The sequence below is a fragment of the Cydia fagiglandana genome, chromosome 3 (assembly GCF_963556715.1).
Source record: "Cydia fagiglandana chromosome 3, ilCydFagi1.1, whole genome shotgun sequence".
Taxonomy (NCBI): Eukaryota; Metazoa; Arthropoda; class Insecta; order Lepidoptera; family Tortricidae; genus Cydia; species Cydia fagiglandana.
The window spans coordinates 14,460,306-14,476,302 of NC_085934.1; the positions used below are offsets into that span (position 1 = coordinate 14,460,306).

General features: G+C 36.5%; 2 protein-coding genes across 2 annotated transcripts in view; both read right to left on the bottom strand.

Moving 5' to 3' along the window:
* LOC134680164 (mucin-2-like) overlaps positions 1-4,431 on the bottom strand; it is a 60,622-nt gene extending 56,191 nt beyond the window's left edge. The window contains exon 1 of the mRNA XM_063539235.1: positions 4,198-4,431. The gene's annotated coding sequence lies outside the window, so the exon portion shown is untranslated. The remainder of the gene's footprint in view (positions 1-4,197) is intronic.
* Positions 4,432-9,756: 5,325 nt separating this feature from the next.
* On the bottom strand, positions 9,757-14,279 carry LOC134680547 (uncharacterized). Its single transcript, XM_063539661.1, has 4 exons — positions 14,131-14,279; positions 13,219-13,417; positions 11,451-11,651; positions 9,757-10,002 (listed from the first exon to the last, which is right to left on the bottom strand). Exons 1-4 carry the CDS (start codon positions 14,277-14,279, stop codon positions 9,757-9,759), a joined length of 795 nt encoding a protein of 264 aa, XP_063395731.1.
* Positions 14,280-15,997: the final 1,718 nt, after the last annotated feature.

Genomic DNA, 15,997 nt, shown 5'->3' on the forward strand with positions numbered 1-15,997 from the left:
CGCAAAACTAACGCGTACAGACAGCGAAGATAACAATAGAGCTAATTGCTTTAATATTGTACTATAGAGGCGTCTTAGACAATCACTGCTTAAGTAAGTACACGGGCTAATGACAAAAAACATTTTGATTGTGAATACGTATTCATTGTGAGTCATTACAGATTTTAATTACTGTTCGACAACAGAACATATGTAGTAGGTATGCCGCGTGGGAGCTCTGCGTCTTGTGTTCAATCATCATCTCGTCATATTTATAGGTTTGTTTCATTGATCTATTTATGCAAAATTAATTACGCATTAGTATCACAACTACAAGGTCTACAACTTTACTACTGCGTAGAGTAGATACTTTATCTACAAAGTGTGTAGTGTCTGACATAATCATGATTACCTAAACTTTAAATAATATATCAATAACCAGATAGGTATTAAATAATCTAAACAACGTAACTAATATATAGAATTAGCCTCAAGTTGCTAACTATTACGCTTCCTCGAAATATTCAACGATTATCTCAATCAAGCGTCGTATAAAAAACAAATAAATTACATAATTTTAATACTTAAAACCCATCTTAGATCATAACACCGCGAAGTAGCCGTTGTTCGTGTGTTTGCATGCGTTTCCTGCTGGCGAGACGATGATTGCGAGGTTCGTGTCACGCGCGTCCTCCGGTGAAGAGCCAGGGTGGATCCGTGAGGTGCACTGGCCTCGGGGTGACGTCATTCCACCAATTATTCGTTTACCTGCCTTTGTTATCAATAGGAAGAACAATTTCATAGATAAAAGATTATATTTAAACACCATATTGTTCTTTAAACGATTCGAGCTAAATTGCAGCAAATTTAACTTGGCGATAATAGGTACTGATATCAGTATTGTTTCTCATTTCTATTTCTACCTATGAATATGGTCAACATCATTGGTTAGCCTAAAAGTAACGATGGAAATAAATTATTTTCTCATAAGATGGTGTGAAAAGCAGTATGTGTCAGATGGTCGCAAAATTATTTCCACCTTGGGCGTTAACACCCCTAACCACCCTAAGCACGCTCAAGATTCAAAGTACGACCTCGCCGTAAAAATGTCATTTTGCTCCCTTGTGGCACAATCTACTATTTTATGGAGATATGTTTTACAAAATATTTTTAGTGGTCACATGAGAACCTACCTTTAAATAACCTAACCGTATTTTTTGAAAATAGTTCCATAAACAGTTCCATAGACTATTTTCAAAAAATAATGACATCATTTCTGGGATGCGGAACACTTAATTTGAAGATAACACATCTAAAGCGGGATGAGATGAATCTCAGTAGGTAAACGCATTTGCTGTTATCTTAAAAGCATCCGAGTAACCTGTGCGCGTCAAATTTCATGTTCTGGAGGCAAGCATTAAATTGGCAGTGTTAGATACGCTATTGCGGATCACGACTTCAATTTTTTATCCTGACGGAGGAGTAACCTCTGTATAAGTTACTTCACAATTACTTAAATACAAGGTGAATTCGGGTAATTTCGAAAGGAAAACACTTTTATAGTGATTTATTACAACGATTTTCGGAATTACCCATTTCCGAAATTACCAGAATTCCCGTTGTTTAATATGATAAAATTACTTCATGATATATGACAAAATTGTTTCAGTTCCTAAAAGCATGATACGTATTAGATACGTAGACACGCGCTAATATGCATATTAGCTTAAATATGCAGTTTGCGATGGCATATCTATATCTTAGCCCACATTACTCATTTAACAGTTGAGTTACGATAAATAAAATGTTTACATTTATGCCACATACGCTGTCAACCCTTGAAGTTCCATGTAAACATGATTGCATTTTACTTTAACCCTTTATAGGGCAACGGTCTCAAAAACACTGTAACACCATCTTTTCTGGGGGCACGGTAGTGCCCCCGCCAAGTCGAGCAAAACGAAGGCGTACGGCCGTACCATCCTTTTCCCGAAGCGATTCAGGCGATTGTATATTTTCTTGTACTGATCTTTTGGAGTATAGAATGGCGATGAGGTTTGAATTGAGGATTGTTTTCGTTAAAGGGTTAAATGGTTAATGTCGTAGTCTCCTAAAGAGTTTATTTAATATCAACATAATAAATCATATGACCGGTTTTACTATTACAAGCTATTGAAAAAGTAGTTTTTATTTTGTAAAAACTGCCTTTAATTTGAATTCATATTGCGAATCTTAAGGTCATAAGTCATAACTCGTCATTGATTACAAAATATGACATAACATCACGATTTAATGCTAGTATGCGCGAATGCTAACATGGGAGCTATGAGATAATGCTTATTACCCCGCATGCATTACCCGCGGCTGGGTAAGTGTGTCACCGGGGTCCCGCTAGGTGCACGCACTGCCTCGACTTCACATTATTGCCGACTTGCCGGGTACACTGTCATGGGTGTTCAGTGGATGTGAACATGTGTGTTATTATCTGGCTACACTTGCAATTTTCGCATATCGATTTGACATCTGTCTAATTATTTTAATGAAACGGGATTTTATCGTGTAAACTTTTATTTATTTATTTATGTGTTGGACCTGTAATTACGAACTTGAACGCATACGAGTGATTTTGTGTAACTGTAAGTAATGCTGTATTGAAATAAAATTCGAAATATAAGCAAAAATTTAAATAAACAACTTGTTTCCTAATAAGTAGGTACGAAATAATATCAAGATACTTATAGTAATCTTTGGTTCGTCAATAAAATTGCAATTTAAAATTTTGTTAAGTTAATAACTTTGTAATTTCAAACATTGATATTATGTTGTACGGCAAAAGCTTGTTACAGTTATTACTGAAAAGCTCAGCATCAGCATGGAAATTATACTTTACATGACTTTACATTACACAAAGTGGTTGTTGTCACTTACTAGACTGAGCGTAAGTAGGTATTTTATACCTTATTATGTTTCTAAAGTGTTTACCAAAAATAAGTATGCTACTTTAATTATAATAGTTTGAGTTAGGCACTTGGATTCCAATTACACAATCAACAACTCTTATTGGTATCCTATCTGTAAGTGAGACCGTGATGCTGTTATGTTATGCTCATTCGCACTACTATGACGTCTCCACTATGCTATGTCAATTTAACATTCGAAGTTTTACAGCTACGTTTGAATACGTATAGGTACACGCATCGCCGTCGGTGCTTAATCAACCTGTTCGTTAAAACGTAACGGGATGTTCTTGGTGCTCAAACTTTCTTAAAACGCATGTGACAGTGTTACTCTTATGTACTTATGCAGATATACGAGTTTTCAGAACTACGTATCAACTTCGACATTTTGACATGGCTCGTGTTTTCGAAGCTTTTAAGCGGTCCAGACACTCGGTAAGATAATACATAATGACGTTATTATTGACAGTTTGGTTATATAAATTGCCAATAAAAAGGAAAATGTTACAGAAGTGCCAATATTTTCATATATTATCTGATATCGTTACAGTTACTTACATTGCAATTTACCTATTTATGTACTTGTAACCGTCTACAGGTCTCGAATGAAAAACAAACACAGGAAATGAAAATGCTGGCACTTTTAAATATATACATGATTGTTGTTATGTATGCGTGACATCTCTACTCTTCTCTACACCGTGCATTACCTATCATCCTACATAATAACCAAGTTTCAGTCTTCATTATGTTCCTTATGTATTATGGAGATAAAAAGAAATGATGACTATTCGTTGCAGAATTTTAGTAATGATAAGACAATAGTTCAAAATTTTTCAAATATGGAAAACACTGATACGAGTAAATATGCTGCTGATAAATGATAACGGACTTGCATAATTTTGGAATACCTGCCTGCATAAAGGCAGTCTCGTGACTCAGTACTCGACACTATCCACTTTACAAAACCGTTATCTCGCTAAAATGTGTTAACTTATTAATAACACCATCATACTTGTATTTAGATGTTTGGTCTTTCAGGTTCCATATATAATTATATACGAGTTCTTACCTACTTCAATTTCAGCGCCCAGTTCATTGGGTAATGCTCGTTGATGTCTTTTGCATGCGAAATTATAACTGTGTTTCAGTAGTTGACTTTCAATGATTGAATTATACTTATGGTCTAAAAATAAGTATGAAAAGTGTTTAATTTATGGTTATAAATGTCATAATATAATGCTCAATTAAAAATGTTTACCTTTGTATTCACGTAAAAGCACAGCACCCCACGTTTACCGCAATTTCATTCAAACGTAACGTCTCAACCAATCACTTCACTCTAACAGTTCCGTTACCGACTCGTAAAAAAATCGTGATTTAATTAAATAGTTTTCAGTCAGAAAATAATAGTCCTGTTCGGATATCGAATCTGGGACATCTGCGCATAGAACCGCGCAGCCGCGCACCACTACGGACTCGTTCGATGTGCGCCCGAGTTGCACTTGAGCGTTGAACTGGCGTGACAACCCTGCCCAAGCAAGAAGGCTTTCCGCTCGCAAAAGCGTTACGTAAACTCGTTGTCTTCAAATTACGTCGGTTTATCCGATACACCTATATAGAAGTAAAGTAATTGTAGCGCAATAGATGAATGCGGGCAATGGACAGCAAACCGCAAAAGCAGTTCGGAAACTGTGCTGTGGTCGCCGGCGGCGCGAGATAGCTTAATTGATCGTTCGATGATCGCTATCTTCTAAACATACGGTTACCGTGCTGCTTCTACTCGTAACCGAAGAATTTGCCTTGTTATTTATATTGTGTATGACAGAGGTTGTCATCCATCGCTTTTAGTTCCCAAAATCCCAACCACGCACATAGTCTAATCAATCTGTTACTATAGTATAGTTGTGGTTGGTAGCACAGTCTCCATTATAATATTTGATGACATGGCAATAGATTATTGTTGATGGAAAGATGACATCTCATCTCCAAATAGCTTTGGAGTAGAGGACTATAAAAGCAATCGATTTGAACCCATTTATTTTCCAGGAGAACAAAATTTAGGTTGCATATGCAGTAAATTCTGTAGTACTAATCTTAGATTTTTCTAAAGACTGTTTTGATTGGTTATCAATGTATGGGGCCAAATTTAGGTAATTACTGCGAAACCATTAATTACCGTGACACCCTATGTTAGGTATTGTTATCTTAATCATGGTTTCAAAATTAACCGACAATTTTTTTTTCAAGAAAGAAGATCTTAAAATGTTGTCCCCGTCTGGTCTATCGCGAAATAGTTTAAAATACCTATTATCGACGACGAAGAACAAAAATATATACTTAATATATAAATAATTAAGGCTCTCTACACATCCGGAACTTCCCAAAATCGCAACAACAGAATTTTCCTGCTAAAATAACATGAGCCGTTTATCATTGGAAAAATAAAAATTGTTTAAAAAGTTAACTAAATGTTTTAAACAAAACACTACGCACTTACCTAGTTTAGATTAGTCAGTTAATAGTAACTTCATTATTTTAGATTTATTATCTTCCATATAGACAGTAATAATTGTACCTAATTGGTTTAGGTTATTTGATGTTTTTCTTTGAACAACACGTATTTTACAATAGGTGCAAAAAGGTAGTAAAACAATAAAATTCACACCATATACCTGCCTATATATTATACAAATGAAGTAGGTACATATAACTGCAAGAGTAATGAAACCCGTTCGCATTATGTTGAAATTTCCATACATAGTGACCCGTTTTTATTGCTCTTGAGGTCTTTGGATCCATAAAATTACTATAACCCTTGACGCGAACACAAAAGTAATAAAAAATATAAACAACACTAAGACCACTTACAATACTTACATGTAGCTAGGTATAGGTAATAATTATGATTGTGCGGGTATAGAATTATAGCTTGCTGTCGATGCAGGAGGGAGCATAGCCGTAATGGCGACGTCCTGTGCATATCCTAGAGCCTGCGCCTGCGCGGCCGCCGGGCGTCGAACCCGGGACCCCGCGGCCGCTAAGCTGCGCGCATACCGACACATCTCGATTACAAAAGCTAATTCATCACTTAATTTTGTCACGTAATTCCGGGATTTGGTCAGTTATATTATAACATTTGTAGACATTCATAGTTAACTATAAATCTCTATAATTTTATTTATTGTGAAAATTTCCGTGAACTTTTCTAACATGTTGAATTTTTTTCTAAACTTCTAGGCAATAATTCCCATTGCCTGTTTCAAAGTATTAAAATCATGAAAGAAAGGGAATTGCACTATACGTGTAAAGAGGAGGGATAATTTGGAATCTTGAAAATAATAATAGGTTCCTGAAAATAGTATATCTCTTCTTCGAGCTTTGAAAACATTATTTATTTTACGCTTGCTTTGTAAAGAAATGCACTATCCCGTTCTTATCATTTTTGATGTAGGTACATAATATGTAAGTACCTTACTTATTATTCAAACTTAAAACAGTCCCTAATGCAGTACTCCCATCTAAACTGCAACACGTAATTCAAGACCAAAAAAAGTAAGACAATGTTGCCACTGAAATAATTTGTTTGTAAATTAGTAAATTCCTTTTGATAAATAATCACGCTATGATAATTCATTTATTAGTACCTAATTTTATTCCTACGATTTAAAAAAATACTTTTATTTACTTATTTTTACATAAATACAAGACGCGCTAGTAAAAAGTGGCAACATTTTCTTACTTTTTTTGGTCTTGAATTACGTTTTGCAGTATAAATCTGTAGCGATCTCGTGCGATTTTTCACGCCGGAGAAAAGGTGGGAATAGAAATAATTAATTTCGAGTCCATACAATTGCACATGTTACTGAATTGACTTAAGGAATATAATTATAACATAATGCAGCAGTGTGAAATCCACTTTACAAGTAAGGTTTAGCCGTTAAACCACGGCTAAACCTTTATTTCCTATAGCAAAAGGCAATGCGGGCGTTACATCACATAAAAGTCACGGCTACAGGAAACCCATATTTTACTCCGAAGGAACAAACTCACCGCATGTTTCTTTTTCTAATAATTTATGTTGTAAACCTGCACAGTACATTTCATCAAAGTTACACGGGAAATAAAAGTAAGCAAATTTCTAACACGAGGTGGTAGTATAATTTTAATTTTCTTTGATATTTTTTTGGGTTCGTATCGCCAAAAGTACAATATTAAAAAAATTAGAGTAGGTAATATTAAAAAAAAAACATAATCTATTAAAAACAAACCGCATTGAACACCTTATTGATATAAATTACTTATAATAATAATAAACTTACACGTTGTAGGTATTAGCGAAAACCTCATCGCCTTCTGATTTTCAACAGTGCGAGCCGGGCTGTGCTGCTGCTGAGCCCTCCAGAGTGGGCCTCTAGCGCAGCGATCTTGAGACAGATGAGATAGAGACAGAGACTAGTTAGATGAGAGAAAAACAATAAATGGCAATCTGTCTATATGATTAAATTACCATACCTAGCCAGATATACACTACAGGCTGATTATTTTCCGATTTTAGGGTTTATCTCATAGCTAAATTTGTGTAGTGTGAGTTACATATTATTATTTCTTGCAATTAGACTAAAGCTGGCCAAAACAAAATCACACTGTATTTAAAGTACGTTTATTTACATAGATAGGTAAGCAAATTAATAGGAGACACAGTTAGGTACTCTGTAAAGTAGGTATTAAAACATTTGAGACACGTTGCCTCTTAGGTAATTACATAACTATTTCTATGTGATTATCTTAAGGGCTGATGCTCACCTTTAAAAATCATATTTGAAATATTTATTCATACATTTTGAGGAAAAATAATTGCACATAGGAGAAAGTTGAGAAAATAACTTTATTGAACGTAGAAATGTCCCTTTAATGTAAATAAAAGTCTTGTCAAATGACCTCTACTTAAATATATCATCTATAGTTTTTCACTCACCATGCGGCATAAAGAGCACAAGGTGCTTACATGGGATTTTTTTAAACTGAAATTTAGTAAATTATAAATACTTAGTAATTTTATAAGTTTAATTTTCCTACTTATTTTATATTATTATGATCAACATTTAGGCCCGATTCAAAAAGAACTTGAAGAGATATATTACCTCTCAGTAAGATAGGTAGTAATTAATATAATTATCATTTCAAACAAATGTACATATAAATTGATATATTCTTATTAATATAAAACTATTAAGTTCTGTCAAATCACGCCTACATATACGTATATGTACTACATATACTTATCGCATTTAACTCGTCGTTATTTTATCAGGCATCAACAGTATAAACTATATACCTATATGAAAACCTAGCAACTAAAATTGAGCAATTTGGGAAAAGTTTACTATGAATAAAAAATCCTGGCTATTTTCCCACTAAATAAATACTTTAGGCCTGATTCAATAACAACTTACAAGTACAATAGTAGCATGATCGACGTACCTACCTAAAACTATATTCTTAATACATCCCTTAATATAAACCCTAAAATTTTAAGTTCTGTCAAATCACGCCTATGTACATATACGTATCGTTTTTTACCTTTTTAACTTATCACTAGATATTACGGGCAAAATAAGCCTAAATATGGCCATTTGGCGGCAAAATATGTACATCTATTTAAAAGTAGTTTATGACCTTTATCTTGGCACTAGAAATGAGGATTTGCCGAGTCCTAGAAAAATTTAGGCGTCCTAACCCCTTTTCGGGGGGGTATGTGCAAGGAGTTCATTTAAAAACAATCACATTTCACAAACTAGGCAATTGAGGTGTCATTTTCGTGTATTTTTTTGCGCTGAATCAAATGAGACCACACCCACATTTATAGGATCAGTATTTTCTGAGATATGTTATTTTTTGTTGAAAAAATGACAAAAAGATATTTCAAGGCTAAAGCACGATTTAATGGCTACAATATACTTAATATAAACTATAATTATGTTATTAACAGAGCTCGGATAGGGTGAGCTATTTGCCTTATAATTTGACATGTCTTATGTCATATATAAGGCAAATAGCTCACCCTATCCGAGCTCTGGTTATTAATATTACGCTTATTTTTCATCTTTCTAATCATCACCAATATCGTCGTCTATGTCTACAGGGGCCACACCTTTGTTCGAGTCCGGGTTGGAGCAAGAAAACCTCACTTGCCTAATTTGTCTAATGTAATTGTTTTTAAATGAACCCCCAGCACATACACCCCCGGAAAGGGGTTAGGACGCCTAAATTTTTCTAGGACTCCGCAGATCCTCATTTCTAGTGCCAAAATAAAGGTCATAAACAAAATTTCATGGATGTACATATTTTGCCGCCAAAATATGCTACCTACTTTTACCATACTAAGGGGCTATTCATAAAGTACGTCATTTCAATTTAGGGGGGGGGGGGGTCTGGGCATCGGATGACGGTAGCATGAAGTAGGAGGAAATGAGGTCATTTGAAGCATGATTTTTGGATGATTGTAGGGGAGGGGGGATCAAAAATCGTCAAAAATCGATGACGTAATTTATGGACAGCCCCTAAAAGAATAATTACTTACATAAAACCTGTAAGTTCAAAGCCGTCGTTGTAAAGATTCAGATCAACTGTACCTAGTTTTTAAGTTTTTAGTTGCAGAGTTTAACTTGTACTTCTATGAACTCGCATCATGCGAGTACTTAACCCTATATAAAGCTAAGAATATTATTTACAATGATTACAGCAACCACGTTCTTCCTCCAGTTGCTTTTGACTACATATATATTGACTGGGTGTTACTGTCAGAATACGATTATTGTTATTCTTGCTCATAATGTGTTGAAATAGCATCTAAAATGAACTGGAAGGTCCTTGGATTTATCCAACTTAGACCAGAGGGTAGCTCCCAAGACTCCATCGAATCCAAACTCCTGGCTTGTCTTCCCACTGTCCGCTCCAGGAAATAATCATCGTATTCCCGGTCATAGTCCGGAATAATAGGGTTGAATTTCGCATAGTAAATGGCAGAGAAGCACGCGTACAATAGAAGAGCAGCGGTGAAAAGCTGGAAACAAAAAAGGCACCTCTTAATGTTTTCTTCTATACAAAACTTTACATAAAAAGTAACAAAAGCCTTCGAGGATGCAGTAGTTTGCTGCCGTGTCCGAGTATTACGATAAATATGACCTCCTAACACGAAGCAAAAACAATGTCACAGAACAATCAAACAGATGACAAATTGCTCGAGTCTATTAGGACGGCTCACAGTGACCTTACGAATAATATACGTCAGATTGTTTTAAAACCGAAGCAGTTCAGACTATGGATATGAATAATCACACGAAGAAAAAGAGGTATACATATCCGTATAGTATAGGTACTCGTGTTGCGACATTTTCAGTACCTTATATTACATAAATGTTGCAACGCCGTCAGTTCCCTACTTAAAATTCTACGGAAAACTCAGTGCAAACATTGCTACGACTTAAACAAAATTAGTTGGTAAGATAGTCTATGTTAAATATAGCATAGGCAAGGTTTCCGCCGCAGAATCCTTGGCGGCCAGCGCCGCACCGATGCTTGACGAGTGACGGCCGTCCCATGCCGGACAAACATCAAAACTATGTCAATGTTATGACTACACGCCGTTCCTCGTTACCTTTTTGCCCGGCACGTAACTACGTAGGTAATCGTCATTTTTTCACACAAAGTAATTAACAATAATATTTTCTCGCTACGTTGCGCTACGGTGATCTTGAGGTCGAAACGATGACTAAATATAATATAAGCTAGTTCATTCAAATTTAAAACCTTAATAACATGTATTCCATCTGTATTGTCTAACTTTTTTATTACACGAAGGGGCAGCCAAGCTAATTTAAAAAATACATATAAATAAATATTATAGGACATTCTTTCTTACACAGATTGACTAAGTCCCACAGTAAGCTCAAGAAGGCTTGTGTTGTGGGTACTCAGAAAACGATATATATAATATACAAATACTTAGATACATAGAAAACACCCATGACTCAGGAACAAATATCTGTATCATCATACAAATAAGTGCCCTTATTACTGGGATTCGAACCCAGGACCATCGGCTTCGCAGGCAGGGTTACTACCCACTAGGCCAGACCGGTCGTCATATAGGTTCGTATATAAATATAAAAAAAATACTATGGTAATATATATTTTTTCCATTCCTATTGAATAGATATGCGTCCAGCCGGTGTATTATGGATGGCTTTATCCATCTTTATTCACGTGTTAAAATAACTCACTTTTTAACACCATGGGATAGAAGTGACGGACACCGTTTTATCACGCTGTCACGTAGACAAGAACGACCATCATATCCGTATAGGTCATCCCAACATCTCCGCCTGGGCCTGCTAGCTCCTCCCCCATCTTGCGGCACCCACACCGTGGCTATATGGCCCACCTCTGTGGGTGCCTGCAGATATGACCAGCCCAGTAATGTAAACTTAATGTAATAATTTATTGTCTCACCTGGAAGACACTCCAGAACTTGAAGGAGCCCTCGTTGATGATCCAGTCGTAGTAGCCGGCCCAGGGGTCTGTGTACCGACCCTGCTTCATGGGTTTGGGGGTGGTGGTCGTGGTCGTCTCGTAGTGGTGATGTTCGTCGTAGTAGTCTTCAAAGCCGCGCCCGCTCTCATTGGATGTCACATTTACTTTTCTCCGTCGTTGCTGGAATTATTAAAGTTAGGGCTATAATATTGTTCACAATAGCTTGGATATGTTGAAAGCTGTCATCTCCGTACAATTGATATTTATATTATAACATTTATAACCCTAAAACCATCTTAAAACGCAAAATTGTATAAACATGCTGTCACCGAACCTATTAAGCTATTTGAAAAATACTATAACTTTTCCGAGAATTGCGAGTTAGCATAAAAGGCAGTGTTAAGGATGTCTATGGTAAGATGACAGAGAATGACAGAGAATTACTTTCGCAAATACGATCTTATGAAATTTTTAGTACTAAAATTCATGTCTAATGCGAGCATCCTATTGTTTCAAAATTACGCCTACGTAACATATCTTAACTTTAGACAAGTTTCTTCATCAAACTTTGCTCGTTTATTCAATGTAGGCGTTTGTTCTTTGTGTGAAAATGGAAAACAGACACAGGCTACATCGGATGTTTGTTTTCGTAGACACATACGAGTATAATACCCCTGTTGACGCCCTGATGTCTCCTGATTAAAAAAATCGTTGGTTAACCAATCACTCCAATGTAATGCATAATGTATGATTTTTCTTGACCATTTTGGATTTGAACTTCACAAACGTTATATATTTGAAGTAGGTATGTTGAAATAAGACAATATTATGATATGCGCGTAGGTCATGTACACCCAGCCGATAACTATTGCGAGCTACTTTCTGTCACGAATCAGTCTCAAAAATCCCGTTGACCATTTCAGTGTACACGTAGTCAACTAGTTAACAGTGGTGTGTCAACGATAGGCTGTCGCGATGAATTCCACAAACAGGGGCTGAAGCATTTAGCGCCGGCGCCCGGTCACCCAGTTCAGCGACACCGTTAGTGACCCAGTTTGGGGACCATGTGGCTGAAATACTTTACATGTAAATACTGGAACTAGTTCAATTTAGGAGTAGATAGATACAGAGGGGCTAGTTCAAATATAATTGAGAATTTGTATTTTGTAGTTGTTACTGTTTTACATTCACAAATAGCATACATTCGGCCCAATTCGAACTCTAAGATACGTCAATTAATAGATCTAGAAACGATATGGATTAGATGCGTAACGTTTAATCAAACAAAAACGTCACTTTTCACACTGACACATCTAATCCATATCGTTTTTAAATCTATTAATTGATGTATCTTAAAGTTCGAATCGGGCAGGTAGTCAGGTTATCAGAATTGTACCCTTTTTGCGCACACCATCCGGGTAGGCCGGTAGGGTTACCAGATGACAGGAATTTTCCTGACATGTCAGGAATTTCGGCCTTTTGTCAGGAATGGGGACGGAACACGAAAAATTCATGGTGGCCATCGCTAACGGCTACAACCTCCTCCACCCCGCCCCCCTCCCATCGTCGTCGTCATCAAAAATATTAATGTCAGGAAAAATATTCGGAAATCAGGAATTTCGTCAGGAAATTCTAAATTTGTATCTGGTAACCCTACATCCGGGGCAGTACGCAATGCTATGCCAAATACCTACCTATTATTCCTGTTAGGCTAGCAGGGGACGAAGTCAGGGGGGGTAAAACTTACCATTAGAGCCGTGTTATTCTTGGGCTTGGCAAGCGCGCGCTGCTTGTTGATATTGCGCACAACATCCAAGGCAGTGCGTAGTGCCGTCAATATGAACTCCGAGGACGCCATGCCGCCCGAGCCGACCACGGTGCCGCCCGGGGGATCCGCGGGGGGAGATGAGGTTAAGTCGTCAGGGTCGTAACGGTCGTATGAAGATCTGGAAATTTACATATTTTTATCCTCCTGAGGTCCAAGGTCCTACCTATGGTACCTCTTCAGTTCGATGAAATTTAAATCCTATTCAATTGGAACAGAGTCGCTTTTGCTTTGTTTCGATCAATTTTCCAACATCGAAAAGTCAACTCTATTTCCTACACTGCAGGTTCAAATCTCAGTGGCAAATTTTGGATCTTTTAGATATCCTCATATTATTGCGGAAAATTAAATTATTTGCGATTCACTTCCAACAGCGAAAAAAAAACAATTTATCACTTTTCACATGATTACTGATTAGTGTAGATGATTTTTTTCAGGTCAGATTATTTAATGTATGTGAACGGGAACAAACACTAAGCGCCACTTGCACCATCCCACTAACCCGGGATTAACCGGTTAAACCGGTAATCCAGTGTCAAATTGTACTGGTAACCATGGTACCTCCAGGTTTAACCGATTAACGCCCGGGTTAGAGAATGGTGCAAGTGGCCCTAAATGTATCTAAAATCTACCTATTTTACTGTGAGAGTCACACATGGTACCTATTGACTAACATTACACTTTGCTTCCACAAGTGCCACAACATATCGAAATAACATTTCCCATCAATCAGTCTTTATGACATTTTGCAAGAGATGAAAATATTTTGATTTTTTTTATTTAAAATTTCACATTCTATATTTCATATAAATAACAATAACAAATTGTACTCACCGCAAAGGTATGTATTTGTACTTCGTGTAGGGCGGGGTGTGCGGCGTAGCGCTGTCATAGCGCGCGGCGCCCACGCCGGCCGCCCAAAGCGCCAGCGCCGCGGCCGCCCACATGATTATACTCGGTACAATCAACGCTTTACGCACCATTTTCTTTATAATCACTACTTGAAACTCTTAAAAAATTACGAAATACTAATTTAAATTAGAACACCAATCAGGTTTTATGCCGTGTACTTTACTAACTTTTACTTTTTTTACCCAGGATGTGTTCGGAAGTAAGTTCGGGGACCGACTGACTGGTTTGAAATGTCGCGCTCCGGTTAGGCACGGAAAGAGTTTCTGAAATATGAATTCAGCAAACAGTGAAAACGTGTTGCTCTCAAGTGGTGCTTATTTAATTTACAAGTTTGACAGCGACCCAGGTAGGTACATTATAACATTAACATGAAATGTTAGTTGCTCTAAACTTTAAGATCATTGTTATGTTGAGCGTTAGGTATATTAAATATACGAAATTCCGCGTATGAAGTACGTTCTATTAATGAAATTATTTCCTAAAGAGCGAAAAATTAATATTAACAAAACAAGTAGGTAAAATCTTAATACAGATCATTAAAATTTGTAGTATATTTTAGTTATTCGAAAGCATCATTTTTTGTCATTTTTGACATGTAATCAGGCAAAAGCATTATTTTATTAAATTATGGCATCTTCAGAGTTTTTAAGTAATTTAAAGGGCGACGGTCGCAGTTTTAATACAGATCAATATGAGTAAAACCGTCGTCGACATGCGTCAATTATCGCCAGTAATAGTAATAATTAACGATGGGCACGGCGCGGCGCTGCCCGTGTGACCCGCCGTGGCCCGCCTAGGATCTGTTCCATTTTGCGCCTAGTAACTCTTGCTCCACTTTATGCCTACTTGGAAATCCGTTCAATTTATAAAGAAGAACTAAACTGTTAGTTATCGCCGTTTAGAGTTAAGAGGTGGCCGAAATTGGGCCTATTAGGCATGGCAAGTGATGGGGCACGCATTACTTAGTTTAAGTACTTCATTGTGGACTTTTTAAAGCTACATAATTTAAAAAAGGTGTAGAAATGTATAAAAAATACTTTCCAAATAGGATAAGTACCTATTGGAAACAAAAAACCGTGGTTATTCTTATACTTACTGTACATACACACTTGTCTATACCTACTCATACATCCAAAACTAGTGATCAAATTGTATCATTATGTTTGATTATAAAATTGTATACGAGCTAGACTAAATTGCCTTTAGTTAAATAGTATAATCTATAACGCAAACACCTTAATTAAATTTATGTTTTAATTGTTTCTGGAGCACCATCCATCCTATTTAATTACCTTTTTCAATTCACTCTTCTCATCTATAAGCTGGTCCATATGTCCAATTAATTGATCGTAAATACATCATCATCATTAATTAAAGTTAATTTATTGATTACTTATATCTATCCCATACCATAATGTCTATCTCAATTAAAGGTTTCGTTATAGGCATAGGCCTGGAGAATTTATTATCACGTCCAATCTAATAATGTCATGTTTACATTATAAGTTAGGTCACGGAGAAAGTCTTTGGTGTTTTGTAATAACACTAACAATTTTTTTTTTCTAATTGAGTAATTGATTTGAGTCAAACGGTCCTCGCTAGAGATACGGGCGGCCGTTTACACTAACAATTTGTTCCTAATTCGTGTACCTACCTCAAGCTTACTCATGTACAGTTGCCTTCCCATGAAGCCGTTGGTCCCGGGTCAAAGTTGCTAAAAGCAGGAAGAAATATAAGAAGCATAGCTTGGACCTGGTGATCCGACCCTTGCCCCTCCCTTTTTGGGGGG